The sequence below is a fragment of the Melospiza melodia genome, chromosome 5 (assembly GCF_035770615.1).
Source record: "Melospiza melodia melodia isolate bMelMel2 chromosome 5, bMelMel2.pri, whole genome shotgun sequence".
NCBI lineage: Eukaryota > Metazoa > Chordata > Aves > Passeriformes > Passerellidae > Melospiza > Melospiza melodia.
The window spans coordinates 29,539,254-29,560,213 of NC_086198.1; the positions used below are offsets into that span (position 1 = coordinate 29,539,254).

Consider the following 20,960-nt stretch of genomic DNA (forward strand, 5'->3'; position numbering starts at 1 on the left):
CCACTAACATTTGTGCTGTAGTTGCAAGTATGCTGACATTGGTAGAAAAATTTGGTAAAAACCCCAACAATTACAATGATTTACAGTCTTTTTTTTTCAATAAATCTATTACTTGCAGAGAGTTACAGTTGTAATGCTGGTGTGGGAAGTGTTACTACTGACCAGCAAAGATCCTTGATATCTGTTCTCCAGCAGTCATGTGGATTTTCTGGATTTTCTCATCTGTCTCTCAGTCAACAAGAATAAGAAGAAAGGTAAATAAAAGTCAGTGAGTCTGTTGCATTTCTCTTAGTTAGGCATTCTTGCTCTTAAATTAGCATTGCCAAATACCTCTGTCATAAGATAAAGTGGCACTTACAGGTTTGCACATGCTGAGTTGTTTTGTTGGATTTTTTTGTGTGTGTGTGTGTGGTTTTAAAAAATTTTTTAAAAATGTTTTAATTTTTTTGCTGTGGTGTTTGTACCATATGCAACCACTCAAAACCTCCTCCCCACATTTGTTTTGGCTGGTGTCACCCCTCAAAGTTTCTCATGGACTTTGGTCTTTTGGGTAGAAAGGCAGAAGAGTTGCAGTTGAACTACATTTAACAGGTTCTGCAGGTTACTGGAGGTCCAGGGGACTGCATTTGGAGAGTCACAGACATACAGCTCTAAAGCTTTGGCAGCAGGGTAATTGTGACTGAAAGTGCCAATTCAAAAGTACAGCAGCCTTACTTGTTGAAGCTAATCATCTTTAAAGGCTTAATGTTCTTTGTTACGTAGCTTCTGACTGATCCTGTCTGAGATTCTGTGCCAGTGTGGCCTTCATCTGTTCAGGGCAGTAAGAAACAATACTGCCATGATACTGAAATGTTTTTAACATGCAGGTAGTGCTAAATCATGGTGATTGTAGGAGGAGGTGCAAACCTGCCGTGACTGTACCTGTGGTCTGGCTGTGCAGCTGAGCACCCCTGAGCTGCTCCATCTGCTTCTCCCTCCCTCCCCAGGGTCTGGAAGGTGCTAATTGATTGCTGGCTCTGTGGCTTTGATGCTGGGTTGTGCTGCACATACTCAGCACAGATTGGAGCACCCTGGGCCTTGAGCAGCTGCTTTTCAATGAGTTTACAGTGTGCATGTTTGCATCTTCCTGTAAAGCATGGCAAAGCGCTGGTTTAAATGGGCAAAGTAGAAAATTACAGCCTGATTTTGACTCATCCATGTAGAGACTAATGCTTAAAAAACCAATTAAGGTTAAAATACTACAGCTAATATGTTAAAATGGGTTTTCTTTTCACCTGCTTCAGCAATAATTTTATTATAAACTGGGACATGAGAAGAAATGTTAAGAAATGAAGAAAGAAATGCATTTGGGAACATTCAGTGTAGGGATTATCTATTGGTGCTAACTGGGACTTGAAAATAAGATTGAGGAAGAATTTTAAGGCATATGCCTTAGTTGCCTTAGAGGGATCTTTCACACATCTTGCAGAGTTTTGCAAAAATCCTAAAGAGCTTTTGCTTGTGAGGAGCAGAAGAAAAAGCATGAAGATCTGAACTGACACTTTGTCTTCAATACTTATTCCACTTATCCCAACCTAAAAATGTTGTGTTTATATGGTGAGATGGGTAGGAGAGTTGCTGGTCCCAGTACAGTACACTAGGTCATTCCCTGTGGTTTTGAGGACCACATGTGGATGGACCACTTTTGTCTGTGCAGTCTGCCATGGACCAGAATTGTTAGAAACTTTCTGGTTTACATCACTAGACTCATTCAGAATCCCCTGTGTCCTACAGAAATCAGCAAATGTTTTTTCCAGCTGTCATTGACAAATGCATTCACTGAACACTTCAGGGTTTCCAGTGTTTTGCTGCCTTATTTTCATATGTTGTAGATTGAATGAGGCCAGTTCCTGTGGTGTAGTGAGGTTGTATTGACATTTATGGTGTGGGGTTTGTTTTGTGGATATTTCATGGGTAGTCCTACAATTACAAACCAGCAATGCAGCACAAATGAGTTGCAAGACTGGGATTCCCGACTCCTTCCTTCTGGTCTGTGTGGCAGATGAGCTGGGAATTATCCAAAATAAGGTTTGAGCAAATGAAAATATACTTGATTTGTCTTGTGACAGGCTCTTCTCTTTAATCAGAAAACTACTGACAGCCTTTCAGAAGCTTACCATGTGAAAACTGCTTCACAATACTCCTTTAATTATGTTTGCTTTTCAAATACTTGTGTGTTGAGTAGCTCTTGAGCATGCTGTTGTTGCAGGATTGAATTTGACATGTCAGAGCATCTGTCACTGCTCTGGAACAACAATGTATTGCTGTTATTCCAGGTGCTTGGAAGTTTTCTTGTAAAGGTAGTTCCCACAGCTAAAAAGATCTTCTCCATGGATTCCTCTAGTTATCCGTATGAAACTACCTGTGAGAAGCAGTAGCAGAATTTCAGGACCAGGCTTTGCCAGCTAAAGAGCCTGCCATGTGTTGTGGCTGGGTCCAAGGATACTGTGGTCATTCATGGTGGTTCTTCAGGGGAAAGAAGAGACTTTTCAAGTATGCCAATAGATGATTTTCTCCCATTAAGGAGCCCAGCTGTGAAATGTTTGCTCTCCCAGTGGGGGTTTTTTTTTGTTTGTTTGTTTACTTTCCTTTTGGGCTTTGTTTTTGATGTAGAAGGCACGGCTGAATGTCCAAGGAGAATAACTGGGCTGCTGTACATCAGCGTGTGTGTCTCTCCTGTGTGTATTTAAAACCAAGGTGTTTAGATTACAGCGGCACTTGGACAGGCAGGGGGGGATTAAATCCCTATAGCTGAGCAAGACTGATCATGGTTGTGGTGAGACCAGAGACCAAAACCTGAGGGGACACTTTTATGTCTGGTGTTACTGTTGCTGTTTACCTAACAATGGACAGAATTTGTTCAAGTAGTTCTTGTAATGCTTTCTCTTGGATTTTAATCTTTCTGAGGGAGGAAAGGAGGAGAATACAATTATTTCAGTTCTCTAGAACAAGATGCTTTTGATAGTATGTCTCTTTTAATACTATTTTAGGTGCTTAAGTGGGGGTAAATACTAAATTGTAGGTAAAACCTGGGTGGTCCTGTGACTGCCTTGGCTGAGTAACCACTGCACTGGCGGTCAGTCTGTCTTTCCCTCTCTTGCTTTCAGCTTATGACTTCAAACTTATGGAAAGCTTGTGTCTCTTTCATGTTAGCCTGAGCTGGAGGTTTTCTTTGTCCCTTGAGTGTGGGAAGAAACAGACTGCTGAAGGAGCCAGATAGAAAGGTGTAATTTTGAGAAATATGTATGTTACATTGTCTAACAACTCTGCCACTCCCATGTCTGTTGAAATATGGAACTCCATTTTATTACTTAGGTCACTTCCAGGGTGTTCTTTGCTGCTTGAGTGACTCTTATCTCATAGTTAATTTGTATGTTTTGATAAAGGTTGTACGGTTTGTTAAAGGTTTCTGTTTTGCAGCTGGAATAAATGTAATGTAAAACTTGTAAGGAAGCAAGGGGTATTGTATTAGGGAAGATGTGGCTTTGTTTTCTTAAAGGAAAAGATCAAAGAGAAGGGAGAGGACTAAAAAAAATAAATAAAATCCTCCCTTTTCCCTCTTACCAATAAAATCCTCCCTTCCCCTCTTAGCAGTCATCAAGGTCAGGTTCTTTTTAATTTTTATAAGTAAGTCTCTGCAATATTGCCCAGCCTTCCTAAAGTACTTTTGCATGTTTTCAGGAATAGATGAATAAATACCCTTCTTTTCTTCTGTGACCATTCCTGTCACCTGTTAGAGTGCTTTAAAAAAAGGAGAAAGGGTCCAGAGTAATTCCTAGTTTTTTTCAAATAAACAAAGTGGTTGTTTTTCTAAAGGTCTGTGATGTCCAGAAGAAAGATTTTAAAAACTAAAGTGCATAATTTTCCTTAACAGCCTATGATTTTTTTTCCTCAGAGATCGGGAGTTTCCATGTAGCAGTATGGTCATCTTCTGTTTCAAAAGACACAGGCTTGGTCACTTGAGACTGAGTCCTTTCTTTTGCTCCAAACCAGAGATCAGGGAGTATTTAAGCACCACCTTTTTAGTGCAATCCACAGAAACCTCTTTAAGTCTGGTTATTATTTTAAGGGCAGTTTACAAAAGAGCCCTTTTCACTGGAATGTCATCCAAGCAAATTTTTTTCTTGTTGATTTGTACTCTAAATGTATGAACTTAACCACATGGCAGTGGATAAGTTGGATGATAATTTTAACTGCTAATATTTTCAAGTTTTTCTTTTTTATGGTAATGTGTGTTATGGCAGAGAGTGAGACAAACAGAGGACAACTACTTAATCTTCCCTATCAATTTGATAAAATCTAGACCTAGTCAAGCAATTATACCCTGCAGTTGTCATGATAATTCACATGTGATGCCTTGTTCAAATTTTAGTTTCTGTTTGGTGTTTGTATTAGTTAAATACTTTGTTTTCTTCCATCATCTCAATTGTTTTCTGCTTGCTTCCAAGCCTGATCTGTGAATAAATAATCAGATATAAAAGGCATTTCAGGTTCTGTGAGCAGACAGGACAGTTTGTACCAGAGAGTGCTGAAGCTGAGCTACAGAGCCAGGGCAGCTGGAGTGCAGGAGGCAGCAGGGTTTGTATTGCAGGACAGTTCAGAGTAGGTAGGTGTACGTGTCCCTTCCCTGGATTGTACAGATGCAGTGCTCTCACTGCTGAAAGCTGGAGCTTTTCCTTCAGATTGTTGTGTAATTTATTGTTATTGTCTTTGTATATATAATTTGGTATATTTATCATTCCCCAAATTCGGAATTTGGGGCTCCTCTGTGAGTATAGGACCTTTAACAGTGTGCCCAGGTGGCCAAGAAGGCCATTGGCATGCTGGCCTGGACCAGCACTAGTGTGGCCAGCAGGAGCAGGGCAGGGATTGTCCCCCTGTTCTGGTGAGGCTGCACCTCAAATCCTGTGTTCAGTTTGGGGCCCCTCCTGACAAGAAGGATATTGAGGGGCTGGAGCATGTCCAGGGAAGGGCAAGAGAAAGAACTTCTGCTTCAGACCTATGAGGAGGAGCTGAATTTTTTAAACTGGAGAAAAGGAGGCTCAGGGAAGAGCTTGACCCTTGTTATAACTCCCTCAAAGGAGGCTGTAGCCAGGTAGGGATTGGTCTCTTCACCCAAGGAACGAACAATGGGGCAAGAGGAAGCTGCCTGAGGTTGAACCAGGGGAAGGCTAGGTTGGATATTAGGAAAAAAATCTTCACTGAAAGGGTTGTCAAGCATTGGAAGAGGCTGCCCAGGGAATTGATGGAGTCACCATCCCTGGGGGTATTTAAAAGTTGTGTGGATTTGGCACTCGGGAACATATTGAGTGGTGGACTTGGAAGTGTTAGATTTTAGTTGGACTCAATCTTTTCCAACCAAAATGATTCTATGACTCTATAACATAGATTGTCACAATTCAAGCAGCTTCTCATTCCAGCTGTTAGCCTGACAAAATGTTTTGGGGTTTTTTTGTTTCATTTTGTCACATTCTAGAGAAGGGAACCCACATATGTGGTGGTGAAATAGCAGGCCAGAGGCCTTACAAACTGAATTTTGACTTGAGCTGACAGAAGCCATGAGAAAACTCACAGCTCTTAGTAGAGAACAGTGCTGCAGCAGTTAAAAACAACTTGTTTTCCTTGAGAAAAACTCCAGGACTGTGGAAAACAACCTGCTTTCCCTGAGAAAGAACTCTAGGACTGTGAGAAACTCTAGCCACCTGTATAAACTGCTTTTACACCGTTAGGTAGAGAAATGGAAACAGTATGTCACAAACAACCCATTCTGCATGTACACACTGGGCGACTGAGTGACCAATCAACACAGGGTAACAACTTGTTACTGACCAGTTTGGGACAGACAGGGGATGTTCTTTAAAAGCTCTGTATAAAGAGACACGGGAATAAACTGGGATCTTCTGGTTTGGTCCATAAAAAATTGTGTCCTGCATCTTTCTTTAACGAGCTCCACCGGGCCACATGGCTAAATTAAGTTGACAACATTTGCTGGCAGCCATGGGTTGCTTTAGTCTCTGCTCTGGTTTTGTCTGCTTCTCACTTGTTGTGATGTGCAGTTAAAGCCTCAAGTTTTTTCAAGTGTGTCTGGGCTATGAGGGCAGGGTTGTGGATCCTTAAGCTGATGATAAGCAGGAACACTATTTGAATATGAACTGTTGTTAACAGGATGCAGGGAAGAGAGACAAAGGAAAAATAAATTCTTTCTGTTTTATAAACAAATTATCTCAAGCTGAATAATGCCTCAACTCCAGAAATGGCAATGGAAGCACTTTGGAAAACATCTTTCAATTTGGAAATGCTGGCTCTTTCCTTTTCCCTCAGCTTCCACCAATGAAACTCAAACATGACTGAACCAAGTCCTGAACTTCTGTATTCCTACTCTGTTTTAGGAAGTCTTCCTCATGTTATCAGAGTGGGGAGAATAGTCACTTCCACTGCAGGAGATACACACTAGAGTTTCTAAAGGAGGTTGTGAATTCTTTCATGGTGTTGCTTGTCTTGGGCAAGAAACTGCTTTATCTGCTCTCATGAGAACATCTTACGGCAAAATGCACAATACCTAGTAATGCAGCTGGAACAATTAAGTGAGGGAAAAATCAAAAAGTTACTGAGGCTTGGGCTTTCACTCAGAAATTTTGTATGTTATGCTTATTTAGAAACAAAACCAGCTTGACTTCTCCCTAAAACCACAATAGTGTATTTAAGCTAATTCTTGTGTCAAAGCATGGAGCATATAAATGATATAAAAAAGATTCTCACTGTGTTATATACTGTAAGTATTCTTTTTGTTTGAAAACAGAATGAAATATGGAATTGCATTAGAAGATGGAAATGGTTTTTGTTTCCTACTGTGTAGGATTGCAAGATGTTTCTTTTTCATGCCTTGTGCTTCTCATGAGGATATGGTGGTTGCTCTTGCCTATCTATAATTGCTTTTGCTCAGTTATTTTATTTCTTGATCATTTAGTGATCTTTGATTCAGGAACCAAGTGCCACTGATATCTGGGATTGGAAACTCATTTTTGAGAAATGTACTCTATGGAAACCCAAAGCAGGGAGGCTTTCACATGCTTGTGTGCCAGAAGCTTTAAGGTCAAAAGTTTTTTCCCAGTCAGAGTCAGCGAGTTTTACTGTGTGTCACTTTTGAAATGCACATTATCAGCCTACATTTGATTAATTGGCCTCTTGTAAAATTTCTAATCTGGAAGTGTCAGAAGGATTACAGGATTTCTTTGCCCAGAGTCCAACTCTTGCACAACCATCCTGACCAAAGATGAGTGAAGTTTCTCCTTTGGCATGTACCACACTACATTATTGACTATTTAAATCAGTATTTCCTGCTAAGCTCTCTTAGCAGTTATTGGTGGCAGAAGCAATAATTTTATTCTTTGCCCAGACAAATAAATTGCAATAATTGGAGAAGCTGGCAGGTGAAATGGGGCTGGAACATCTGGGCTTTCTCTAGCAATAACTTTTTTAAAAGAGCAACAGTGAGAGCAGGGAAAGAGGAGTATAAAACTCATCCTTTAAAGTAAACTTTTGTGTATTTTGGTGCTTCCTGCAACTTTGTTTATATAAAGAAAACTTGTATTCATAGTAAAGATGTTGAAATATTGTGTTGTGTTCATGTAAGACTTTAGTCTGACCTAATTAGAAGCTTCATTTTTAATATGTTTTAGTCAGAAACAACTCAGAGCTATCAGAAAAGCTTTTTTTTTGACACACAACAATTGTGTCACTTTGCACTTTAAGTCCATATTTGACAGTTTTGGAAAGATGTGGAATAAGGCGCTTTTTTTAAAAATTTACTCAAATTCTAAAAAAAATCATGTTAAGTTACCCACTGCTATGCTCTCTACTGCTTTTTCTGGAAACTGTATATGACAGGAGTACAGGCTGTCCTCTGCACCACAGTTGCTGCCAGCTGTTTTCTCTGTCAGAACTTTGATTAATTTCACTTCTGTGTCAAGCTGCAGCAAGGTTATTCTTGAACTCTTCCATCTTTGAGGGTCTGTTGTGGTCATTCTGTCCTTCCTGATGCTGAAGATTCATCTTTTAATAAGGAAATAAATAGCCCAAGGATTGGGCACTTGGTCATGTTGTGTTGAATTATAGATCTCAGGTGCTCATTTATCTGATTTCTCATTGTGCTTTCCTCTCTCCTCTCCCACTTGAATCCTCTTGCACTTGGGAGAATGAAGCTGTGCTGTCTCAAGTCTTTGTGTACTGGAAGAGTTTTGCTAAGCATTCATGACTCATGAGCAGAGGAATTGGTGAAAATATAACTTTATTTTTCTGAGCCTTGTATGGGCTTACTGATGATGAAGTATTTGGTAGCCCTTTCATTTAACACCCTAATTATAGGTGTGCAGTTGTGCTGGGTGCACGTTTGGACGTGTTTTCTTGTGGAGAAATCACAGTATCATGCAAGTTTGAGCTCCTTCTTGGTTTTTCTCTACATATGCAAATATTTAGGCAGTAATTCCATACAAGTGACAAAGTTTTGAGAGGGGAAAAACATGTGAATGATATTTTTTCCTGCAAAGGTATTTAATGTTGACATTTCTGCCAAAATAAAGGTCTGGCTGGAAATATTTCTTGGATGTGAACTCTGGGATGATGTCTGCCCAGTGGCAGCAGATGTGGCACATGAAAAACCTGCAAACTGGGGTGTTTGTTGTGACCTTCCTGTCCCAGGCTGAGCTGGGCTTCCCCTCCAGCTTTCCCAACCACATGAAGTTTTGGTGACATGTGCTTTCTACAAGAAGAGACTTCAAGTAATGAAGCCAGTCCTGTTTCTTGGAAGGGGGAATCTCCGTGCCTTGGTGGTGGGTCAGGACCTCTGCTGGTTTGATGTCACAACTTGGCCTGACTGCCATGAGCAAATTTTGCTGACTGAAGAAAGTAGATGTGTCCTGTTGGTTATTTGGGTTTAGAAAAGTGCTTTGAATTCAGTGATTATTTCACTTAAGATGAATTGTGGGGGATTAATGCTTCATTGCCCGTTTTCACAGTGTGGATTGGATTATGTGGGGTTGTCCCTGTACCACAAACCTCTTTTATAATTTGCAGACCATAATGGCAAAATTTAGCTTCTAACGAACAGTCAATTGCTATTTTTCTTTTGCAATCAAAACAGTATTTCAGCACAATATATTCTTTTTTATGTAAGCATTGTAGTTGTCTGGGAACTCAGTTTGGGAATGAAAGCAATGATCCAGAATTTAAACATTCAGAATGCTGATGTTGGATAAGTATCTGTAGAATAAACAAATTTTTTTCTTCTAAGTACTTTATTTCTTTTATGGAGTTTCCCAGTTGAGAATGTTTTCAGTTAACTAGCACAATTTTTCATCCTTAAGTAGTCTGGTCTTCTGATTTACTTGCTACTGAACAGCAGTAATGCATAAGGGCCCTCAAATCTGTGGTGTTTGTCAAGAATTTTAATTGAAGAATAAAACATCTGGAAATCTATGATTTATTAAGTGATCAGAGTTGTTTTATAAATTCTATGAGGTTTTAATTTCCATTTCAGAATTTGTTACTAGCGTTATAATCTCACATTCTGAATTCATGCATCTTCACATTAATAATAGTAAAATCCTGGTCTCTGAAAGGAATTTTTTCATCTCACACTGTCTAATGCAGTCACTTTTGGAGGGCAATTCCCAGGTCTGGGCTACTTGAACAGTTGCAGATATTGTAGGAAGTTTTACCAGGGAAACTTTTGATTGTATAAGTATTTGATATTGTGTGTTCCAGCATTGCCTCTGGGTTGATGAAGAGTTTTCTCTTGGGAACAGACGGTAGAACAGTGGTGTCCCTCTTGCTGCCATTTGGTGCAGTGTGGCACAGGGAAACCTTTGCAGCAAATCCTGAACCGCTGGTTTTTATCTTAGGGAACCCTGTGAATTTGGTGGAATGCCCTCGCAGTTTCATGCATTACAAATTCATTTTTCCTTATTCTTTGCTTTCTAATTTATTATTTCTTTCATTCTGTTTCTTTGTTAGAGGCACAGATTTTGTAGGGATCAGGAAGATGGTTCTGATTCCTTTGAAGACAGATTATCTTTGTGGTGCTTCACAGGAGCTTCCCTCAGAGTTGCAAGGCTCTTCAGCAGAGACTTTGGGGTACAAGTCTTATGTCAGGGTGATTGCAGGAATATTCCTACACCACTGAAGCAGTGAATTTATCTGCAGGATTGTAGGACCAGGAATGGAGCTTCTCTTTTGCTTTCATAATGTAACTTTTAGGCTGTTCCTGAAAAGCAGAACTGAAAGATGTAGTCACCATCTGAGCTGGCAGAAGGGTGGGAACACTTTTTCCTAAGAGCTTCTTGGAGATGCTTTAGAAAAACCTCAATCATTGCTGAGATAGTAAACGTGCTTTTTTGCCTAATGTCTCTGATGCAAAGAGGAAAATGCCCTTGGCAGGGTGGAGTAAGGCTGCTGGCAGATTTCAGAGATCCAGCTAAAAACGCAAATAACCTGAGCCCAAGAAGGTGTGGTGCAGCCGAGGGACAATACCAGCAGCACTTGGCACTTTTCCCATACTCTCCTAAGATGCTACTTTATTTCATATGTGGTAATTAACATGTTAATTGCATGTTTCTTGATGTGGAGGATTATGGAGTTTATACCCTTGTAGTTGCAAGGGTAGAGAGAGGAGAAATGAGTCAAGTCTGCTTTCACTGATAAAAGTTGTAGAACTAGAGAAAAAGAGGTAGAAAAATTTGATAAATAAATTGATATATATTTTTATCTTATTGTGCTGTGTACTTTCTGTAGAAGAAAAGAATGGTTGGAGGTTGTGGCATCCAAACAATTTTGCTTATTTATGAAAAAACTAGTCTACTCTGCTGACACCGGAAAGATTTGTTAACTTACCTGTTCTGATTGATATGGGGAGTAGTGGCATTTAGACCATGGGATTATGCATTTGAAAGAAGGAAAATAATAAAATTCTTGCAAGAGTTGGGTTCTCTCTTTTAAGAACTGGGGAGGTTAGAATGTGTCTTTTGTGCTACACAATGTGACGTGTTCAGACTAAATAGCCTGGTTTTACTTGTCCCAAAATTACACCGCAATTAATGACCCCAGCATGCCGTAAAACTGGTAATAGGGAATGTCCAGCACTGTGGAAGAAACATTTGGGAGCAGTAGGTTCCTAAAAGAGGCACTGTTTGGAGGAATGGTATTCATTGCCCCTATATTAGTAGTTCTCTTTTTATTAGGTTGAACACTAAAAATATGATTTTGTTTTTGGCTTCTTTGTTGTCGTTAGTTTGGAGAGTTGTGACAAAATCTGAACTTTAGTGTAGTAGAAGACTGACATTGGTTCTTATCTATGTCAAGAAGAAAAATTCCTTAGTGATTAAGATTGCTCAAATTCTTATTGATTTCAAGTTTTTACATATAAATTACCTGAGAGATGTTTGTTTTTCATTTTACTCTTGCAATTTCCTTTTTTCTGTTTGATGCAAAGTATTTTGTTGCATCTGTTTTGGTTTTTTTTTTTCACCTTGCAAAAACCCTTTCCCAGTTAATCTTTGAAAGACCTTTCCTGAAACATTTCTGCTGACATCCCTCTTTTTTGTTGTATTTTGAAAATTTAAACTCCTACTTATGTGCCTGGAAAAATTTCTGAGGGATTTTCCAAAACAGTAAAACAATTTTTAATCTTGGTACACTTAACGTGGAGTTGCCTTAGACCTGAGTATATGAATGAGGAGGGTGTGAAGTTGTTGACAGCTGGAGACAACTTTGGACCAGCATGAGCAGGATGCTGCTTGGATTAAACTGAAATGGTGAGAGGTTGAGCTTTTCCTTACTTGTTTTAAAGGTGTAGGATTGACCAAATGCACTGTATTATGCAGGGAAGACAGGGGGGAGGGAGGTTGAACCACTTAACAAGTCAGTAATAGGTTACTTTTTAATCCTCATGGCCAAAATTGCTAAGCTTTCAGAAACCTGTGAGCTGCCATGGGTGATGTGACATGACTAAAATGGGACTCCAGAAGCCCCTTAGACTTTGAACTTTATTTCCATTCAGGTTTTGGATGGGAATGAGTAACTCTGTGCTTTAGTTTCATTGTAAACTTTCTTTTGTTGATGGCTCTTTCAATATATTTATCAGATAAAAATGAGGAGTAAAAAGTTTATTTGGTTTTAGGGTGTTGGAATGTGTTACCGCTCTTAGGAATTCTGCCACGTGGCCTGCATCTGCTAAATTACTAAATTAATCCTGTTTATCCACCTTGCTAAGGTAGTGACTAAATCCTGTTCGTGTTCTCAGTGTCATGGATTATATTAGATTCATTTTTCACCTTGTGAAAGGGGACACAGAAAAGGAACACAGAGTTGCTTTTAAAGTGTTGAGATGGTGCATTTTTTGTATTAAAAAATATGAGTACAGTCGTACGAGTCTGTACCGCAGCTCTTGGACAAACTATTTTAAGTGCTCTGTTCCTCTGAAGCTGCTTTGTTGGCTCTTGTAGGACATTGATGCCTGGGAAGAAAAGGGGAGAGGCCAACTCTGCCTCAGTTTGTTCTTGCCTTTTTCACAATGGTGTGTGGCTTGCCTGATCTTGGCCCATTGCAAAAAAAATACCTTGGAAAATCTAATATTAGTCCTTAAAATAGCTTGAAGATGATCTTGATAGTTAAATCTAAGTGTTTGCTAACCTTCTAGCTTTTTAGGGAGGATGTTGTTCAATGAAGCCAGAGCAGTTTTAATCCATGTTAAATAAAGCTGCTGGAAATCTGTCATTCCCAGAGTGTATCTCTTAAGAGTCAGTGAAATTTGAAGTTAGGATTGAGGAATGGTGATGTAATTCTAGTCCTTTTTAAAAGCTTGATGCAGAAATGTATATATTGTTGTGGAAAAATATTAACAGTCCTACAAATGGGTGTAGTTCTTCTGCCTTCCAAAAGAGATCCAGAATAACTGTAGAAAGCAGTATTGTCAGGCTTAGTGCAAGACTTCTGGTTTGTGTGGCTAGCACTGAGATTGGTACTGATCTTAAAGGGAATCATTGGATTCTGGTGCTGTTAAGTGAGGCTTGGCCACCACCCAGCAACTAATGGTGTCACCTTGGCTCAGCTCGACTCAGATAAGGAGCAAAGGTGTTTTTTTTCAAATCCTAATGGAAAAAATATCAAGGTTTTTGTGTGAGCTACTGCCAGCACATCTGGCACTGGACAAGCTCACAGGAGCACTTGTTACCAAGGTGTTTCAGAGCAAAGTGAGGAAGCAGGCAGCTGCTCATGTCTCTTCTGCTGTATTTTTAAATAATTGCATCCAAACATGAAAGAAGTACAGTGTACTGATATGAACAATGCCAAAGAAAAAATTAAATGCTGTACTGATATAAATAGTGCCAAAGAAAAAATTAAAAGCCCTGGTGTCCTTGGATCCCCTCCCTTCTCTCCTTGGAAATCTGTCTTCAGCCTTTTGGTCAAAGCATTTAGCAGATGCTTAGTTTCTTTTAGTGCTTTAGAAGGTGAATCTTTGAAAGGACTCTGCCTTAGGGTTTGCCGGGATTGCATTGTATTCAGCACTGTTAGTATTTGGTTGATATTTAAAGCACTCTTTGATCTTGAATGCCCTGTTCCTCCCTTTCAATGATAACCACGGCTTGTAACAAGCAACAGCCCTATTGCTGCTTCCTTTATCTTTCAGTTTGGTGTTACTTTGTAAAATGTGGAGATTAAAGGGAAAAAATAGTTACTCTTCAGTAGGCCACAGCAATATTCACGTAACCAGTTAACTGCTCGTGCTGTTTGATACCTAATTGTATTCAAGTGCTGTTTTATTCTGGTGTTTGTAGCTGGAGTCCATTCGGGTTTACAGTCTGCTAAATAACACACCCTGGTCCTGCAGGCTGTCATGCTGGTGTGGAACAATGCTGGGATGTGTCTGTCAGTGCCAGACAAAGCATTTTGCTCTAATAAAGGTCTTCTGACACACTGTGGAAGAAGGCCAAGTTACATTTATGAAATTTCTAATTCAAGCAACAATGCTCAGCATTGAAATTGTAGCACAATAGTCAGACACTATAGTACTTACAATGATATCAGCATCTAGTTTTTATAAATGCTTATAGTTGGGTGAACTTCTGGGTGTGTACTGTAGGACATTTGGAATTTGTCAGAGCAGTTTGATGTTGCTTGTCCCACAGTGGAAGGTTTGACTGCAGGTGGTCTCAGGTATCTCTCTGTGGCTGTGGTTTGTCAGGTGGTAAGAAAATCCACCACAAAGCTGTGCTATCTTCCTTTTTTTGTTTTCAGCCACCATCCTAAGTTTTTCCTGTGCCTTAGCAAAAAGGAAATCAGTATTCCTGCTCTGACCTTCTGAGAAAGTTTTCCTCCATTGCTGCTTGACACTCAGTTTTGATTTTGCTCCAGTGACTTGTTTTGTTGAAAGTGCCAAGTTCTTAAAATCCAGAAAATCTCTTCTTGTTTTCTTTCAGGTGTTGATTCAATAGTCAGGTATCTGCAGCTTCTCTTGACCCATCAGACTGTTATTCTGTGACCCAAATCCCCAAGTCCCTCCCACTCATCGATGGTTTCCAAAATTTACTGTAATGGTTCTTAAGCATTTCAGAAATTATCTGTGGAAATATGTTGCAAAAATTTAATGTATCTTCATGATTTTAATGAGGAACTCTGCTAATATATCTTTGATGTGTGAAAAGGTTACTGCTTCCAACAACATAGTCAGTTCTTGGGTCAGTAATTTCCAATCCCTGAGCAGGTTCACTAATGAGAAATACAGGAATGTGGGTTTCTGATCCTGTGAGAGGCTGAGTGTTTTAATTCAGCCCATTCTTAAGCTGTTGTAGATGTTGGACTTTGCTGAAAGAGTCTGGGTGTGGCCATAACTTTTGTTTGCTGTCACTGTCACAAGAGAGGTGGAAGTTTGATGGCACTCTAGAAAGGCCCATAAAGTCACTAATATTGTACCTGTTCAGTCCATGATGGGAAATGGGGGTTTTGTGGGTGTGTGGTGCTGCATGAGTCTCTGAGAATGTACCTTGCTCAACATGATTTGAATGCTTCACCTCTACAAGTAGGAGAAACATAATAAACAATTTCTTCCTCTAGCATGGGGCTGACTCTCATGTGACAGGGCTTTGGGAGGGGATTATTGGATTCAAGGAAATTTAATAAGTTTTGGAGAGTGAGTGTTGTTGGAACCATTCTCCCATAAATAAATTCTGTTCAGCCTTGTGTTGTGACCTGGCTCACAAATAAGTGTAACATTAGATGGTTAAGAACCTTGTTATTTTCCATATTTAAGACTTTCACAGTCAACAGAACTTGTTTCTTTCACCGTTTGCTTTATGAACAGCTGCTGAGCCCACGAGATATTTGAATTAAAACACCCATGTTTCCTTTCACAGGGGAGTTAGGTTACTGCTTCCTTCAACCTTCTTATCCTTGTTATTTCAACCCTGTGCAGCATCCTGCTACTTCATGTGTTGGAGGATACATGCACAGGTTTAGGAGGGAACAGCTCTGTTACACAATGGGCAGGGAGAGGGCTAATGAGAAATGGGTGAAAAGAAAGGAGAAGGATCAAAAAGCTTTTTTTTTTTTTTTCATTTTAGACTGTTTTGCTGTTTGTAGAATATTTGACTTAACCTTTTAAGTGGTTGAACTGAACTTCCAGTTCAGTGACATGTGATAAAGTACATGATGTGTCAGATGCAGGACTGGTAATAAAATTAGGTGATTTTTTAAATTTGTTGTTGGTAAAGCAAAACAAAAAAACCCAACCCCAAACTAAAAGAAAAAAAAACCCAAAACAAATTACCTCCCTCCTAAAACTAGAACAAAAAAGACCAAGCTGGTAATCTTTTAGTGCCTGTTAATATTAAAGAGCAAAATGCTTAGCTGGCCTGTTAAAAGAGTTCTTCTTAACCCTTCAGAACTGCATGTGATAAGAAAAAGATTATAGATTAACTAAGTACTTTAAATTGTCTTTAACTTTGACTGACTACAAAAATGTGAGTAAAACCTTCCAAACTGGGTAGAGGTGTACCAGGACATGCATCCTTGTTTTTTTTCCCCTCCTGAACAATTGCATCCTTCCAGAACTTGTGACATTCCCAACCTGCACATGTCAGTACAACAGAAAAGTGTGTGCACAGTGTTTATTTACAGCTTTATGAATTTCAGGGACGGTTTATCATGATGATATTGTGACTGAATATGGAGTCTGATTACTTCCTGGGAAGTGCAAGAGTGCAGCCTCTGACCTCAAATTGTCAAATGTTAATGGGTTAAATTTGTGTTGCTGGAAATGTTTTATAGCTATTGCAAAACAGTTATTATATAAAATTAATTTTAATGCTGTGCAATTAATTTAACTTTTGGCAGAGTTTAACTCCATGGAATTTCTAGTTCAAGTGCAACAATTCTATTGTATCTGGTTTATGTATATTTATAAAGGTTTCACTAGCAGAGCTATCTATATATAGTACCTAGAAAATTCCAAGATGTGTATTTGTGCTGATGAATATAGGAGTGAATTTAGGTTAGCAGAGCAAGACAACTGGTACAACTTAGAGTTGTGCCCTTAACTTCTGTAATTACAGATTTCTTTTCATGTGCCCTAAATTGAAGTGAACTGTAAGGATAGATGTAACACTATACACATGGTCGCATGTGCTTTCTACTATGTAGCTTTGCATAAAGAAAACTGTGTGACAAATGCCTTATCAGAAGAGGGTTAGGCAACACTGCATGTCCTGTAGTGTCCTTAGGCAGACCTGTGTTAAGAGTTTCTTGTAAAAGTTGGTTATTCTAGGCATAGACAGATCTTCTGGCCTACATAAAATGACTGCTTACCCTTCAACCTGTGCTCTTTTTCTTGCAGACCTTTCAGCAGCACAGAGAAAATTTGCCCATTCTCTGAGAGACTTTAAATTTGAATTCATTGGTGATGCAGAGACTGATGATGAAAGATACATAGGTAGGTAAGAAATGACTATGAGTGGCTATATTTTGTCAATGCCATCCTGCAACATGATTAAACTTTCTTTGTATTATTTTATATTACAGATGCATCACTTCATGAGTTTTCAAACTTTTTAAAAAATCTTGAAGAACAAAGAGAAATTTTGGTGAGTTGCAATTAAAGATTTAAAAAGCTATGCACATAGCAAAGAAATCAACATTAGGTGAAATTGCTTTCATTGCTTTGTTAGTATCGCTGACTTAACAGTGGGAGCAGCCTCTGGCTCTGTAGTCTAGAGTAGAGACAACAATTTGTTCTCATTAAAGAAGAAATCTGTATGGTAGGGATGGATAAATATGAGTTGGTTTAAAATAGTCATGCCCAGGTTAATTATGGCTGGGATGAATGGGAAAACCACCATAAGTTTGTTCACCATTTCCAGTAAAAAGCAAAATGAAAGAGTTAATGCTGCAGCAGGGGACACTCAAGTTTTGGCAATTGGCCAGCTTTGGATCCAGGATCTCTGTAGTTCTGGCTTCAATGCTTTTGTGGATCTGGGATGCAGTCTGTTGTATTTATGAAGTAGCAGACTTAGAAACCTTTACCTTCTATTTGAGCTTCAGTGAGAGGTTGGAGCTGCAGACAATTGCTCTGTTGTGTAAAAGTTCTCTGTTCTTTGTTCTGTTGCCTGTGATTGCTTGGGGTGTAATTAGTGAATTATGGCTCACGTTGGCTGCATGCAGAGCAGGGGCTGAGAGCTCTGCCAAACACCTTGCTACCTGGCTTTCCTGACTTTTCAGAAGATGGGGGTTTCCTTCTCGATGGTTTCTTTCTGGTTCTTCTCAGCAGCTGCGTGCCCAGCTTTTGTTTCAGAGCAGTGATTCATAGAGCAGTTGCTGTGTACCCAGTTTTCTTCTGAGTCAGGCCAGACTCTCCATCTGGGACATGAGCTTAGATCTGACATGATAGCAATTGCATTTCTTGGTATTTGACATGTGATGATATCTTTGCCTTCCTGGAAATCAGTGATCCCTTGGCATCACTGAGAGGAAGCTGAGACTAATCTGCTGTCTTCCCTGCTTCCTTCTGCCAGAAGCTGTGCCTGCAGTGCAGGATATGTAGATAAGTGATAAAAGAACTTGTGAAAAATTCTTTTTTCCATGTTTCTCTTTCCAGTCCTGGTCCCAGTAATAGTCATTGTTCCTTGTAAGTGGTGTGTTCTGTTCTGGTAAGCTGTTCTGGAACTACATTCGCGTCTGAATTAGGGTCAGTGTGGTTCTTCACACTTTCCTAAAAACTGTCTCTGCATAGGAGAGACACTTTTTCAATATTTTGAGCTGTTTTGCAAAATTGTAGAGATTGGCTCAAGTATGTTTCAGTACTTCTTTTGCTTTTCATAATTCTACAGTATAGTCTTTACTCTGCTTTTTCCTGTCATCCATAACTGTACTTTATTTTATTGAATTGCACAAATCTAATTAATGAAAATCTTTAGGAAGTTTTATAATGAAAAATACTTAATGAGCTGCCACATTATTTTGATGTCAGGCTTTTGAGGGATGACTTAACAATTCCATGGCACATTTTAGTGACTGTATCAACAGCTCTTCAGCAGGGATAGATCACCACCACAGCAGGCTGTGCAGAATCCAGTGCTGTCTGTCTGGATTGTAAAACACTTCCATTGTTCAAACTGAATGCCATGAAACTGTATTAACTTACTTTTTTGGTATGGTGCCCATGCTTACACAGAAGGTGCTATCATACTGAAAGCTAACTTGTGTCAGTTTCTTGATTGGAAAAGGATGAAATGCAGTTTTTGTTAGAACTGTGACTGATGAAAAACAGGGAGCATAAATTGTAATGGGGAAGATATTTATTACCAAATGGAAACAGAATATATTCTCTGAGTTACCAGATGCGTGGCCTTTTTATTTCATCTGTAGCCTAGCAAATGTTATGTATCATTTCTGGAGTGAGCTTATGTAACAATGGCCATAAGTTTCTGAGAAAATGATTGTGTGGTGACTGGAAAAGATAATTTCCAGCATCTGCTCCTCTGACTATTTTTTTTTCTTTTTTGACTTCTCAGTGGATGTTTTAACAGTGGCATGAGCTGTAGAGATACTCCCATGGAGAATATTAGGACATGTTGCATTCACAGATGTTTGGAATGAGGTCAGGGATCCAAAGACTTTCCATTAAGATGCAAAGTATATAGCAGCATTTTTTTTTTTCAAAAGCCCTCAGTCTTTGTTAAGAATGTTCATTATTAAGCATTTCACCTCTTACTATTTTGAAGACAACCAGAGGATTTTGGACCACTGTCTTCAGTGCCAATGTATAGTTAAACAGATAGGCAAATTTCAGGCCCATAAAGTTATATTAAAGAAATCAATGAATAATTACAGGACAAAAGGCATTTCAGACACTGCTGTGCATTTTGGTTTTTTAGATACTTGAGAAAAGGGTTCTTTTTTTCAGAACTGCATTGTAAATGAAACAAATTTCCACTTAAAATACATTCTAGACTCAAAGTAAATGCTCATCATCTCCTCTTCTCATGGTTTTCTGAAATTGTAGTGAATCCAGAGTCCATAAAACTTGCTGTCAGTGTTTACAATGAATGATGACCAGAAAGGTAAATTTATCTGGTGCATACTTATTTGGTGGATATTATTTCATTCAGATGGGATCTTGCACTTCATGGTTTCACCATTTCTCCCATCTTTTTCAGAGGTGAAATTATATTCCAGGTGTCAAAGGATTTAGTTCCATATGAAAAGGGAAGTTGGCAATAATCCAAACATTTCACTGAAATTATTACAGAGTGGTCAATAAAAAACCAAATTACATCTTTCTGTAGCGCTGTAGCTTGGTGATACTCCCCAGGGCAGAAATAGATCACTTTGTCCCTGAGAATATTCTGGAAATTATTTTTAGATATTGAGGGTGAATGGAGTTGTAGGACATAGTTTCTGCTCCTTTGGCACTGCAGAAGTGCTGTGGATGTTCAGGGATGACAGGGAGCTTGGCAAGGTGGTAGGAAAAGGTGGGCTGAGCAAGGCCCAGCATGGTGATGCTCAGATGCTCTGTCTCAGTACCCAGCTGTTCCTCTGCTTGCCAGGGAGAGCACCAAACCCTCCCTCCCAGCCCCACTTTTCCTGGCAGCAGAAAGGAGCTTTGATTCTTGTGAGGGACTGAGAACAGCAGGTTCACTGTCTGCCCCCATTTGAGCTGTGGTGGTGAGCAGAGAAGCGTTACCTGGTTAGACTGTGCTTGTTGGTCCTTTCCTTCACACCTCCCTTTCTCCATCCCAGCTACTCCTAAACAACCAGCTTGCCCCTAATTAGTTTTCCCTGTTGATTCCAGTCTTGCTAAGTCATAACCAAATTTGATAGCTCTTGCATTGTTCCCTCAGTTATCTTGGCAGTGCTTGGCACTGCTGCTGTGGTCAGCTTGGTATGCTGGCTTTGAGTGCTTTCCTCCTTGGAGTTCCTCTGTCCTCCTTGGAGTTTATCTGCTTCTGGAGTTCACATGATTCTTGTCAAGAGCTGGTCTAACCTGTTCTTAAAAAAGTTACAGGAACATGGATTTCTCTTTATTCTGATATTTAGTCTACATTTTTTTCACCTCCTGTTCACACTGAGTCTCCTTTGCTACAAGTTAAGCTGGGAAACATTTGAGAATTTTTCTGCAGTAGTCATGGAATAAAACTGATCACTTTTCCTTCATAGTGGTATTTTTATGGTTACCCTTTCTAAGTGGTGTTTTGCATCTGTATTTTTCCGTGTTCATTTTAATTACACTGTGTTTAGACCTTCTATCTTTTATGTTAGAATTACTGCTTCCTCCTCCTCTTCTTGCTTTTAAGTTGCTGCTATATTTGCTCTTCTACCGTCCTTTGGGACCTTGTTTGCCTATCCCTTTAGTTTGCTTTGCTGACTTCCTAAACTGT

General features: G+C 39.4%; 1 protein-coding gene across 1 annotated transcript in view; it reads left to right on the forward strand.

Annotated features, from left to right (window-relative positions):
- Positions 1-20,960, forward strand: part of ARHGAP10 (Rho GTPase activating protein 10) — a 138,533-nt gene that overhangs the window by 23,993 nt on the left and 93,580 nt on the right. The window contains exons 2-3 of the mRNA XM_063156749.1: positions 16,922-17,017; positions 17,107-17,168. Coding sequence (XP_063012819.1) covers positions 16,922-17,017; positions 17,107-17,168 — 158 coding nt within the window. The remainder of the gene's footprint in view (positions 1-16,921; positions 17,018-17,106; positions 17,169-20,960) is intronic.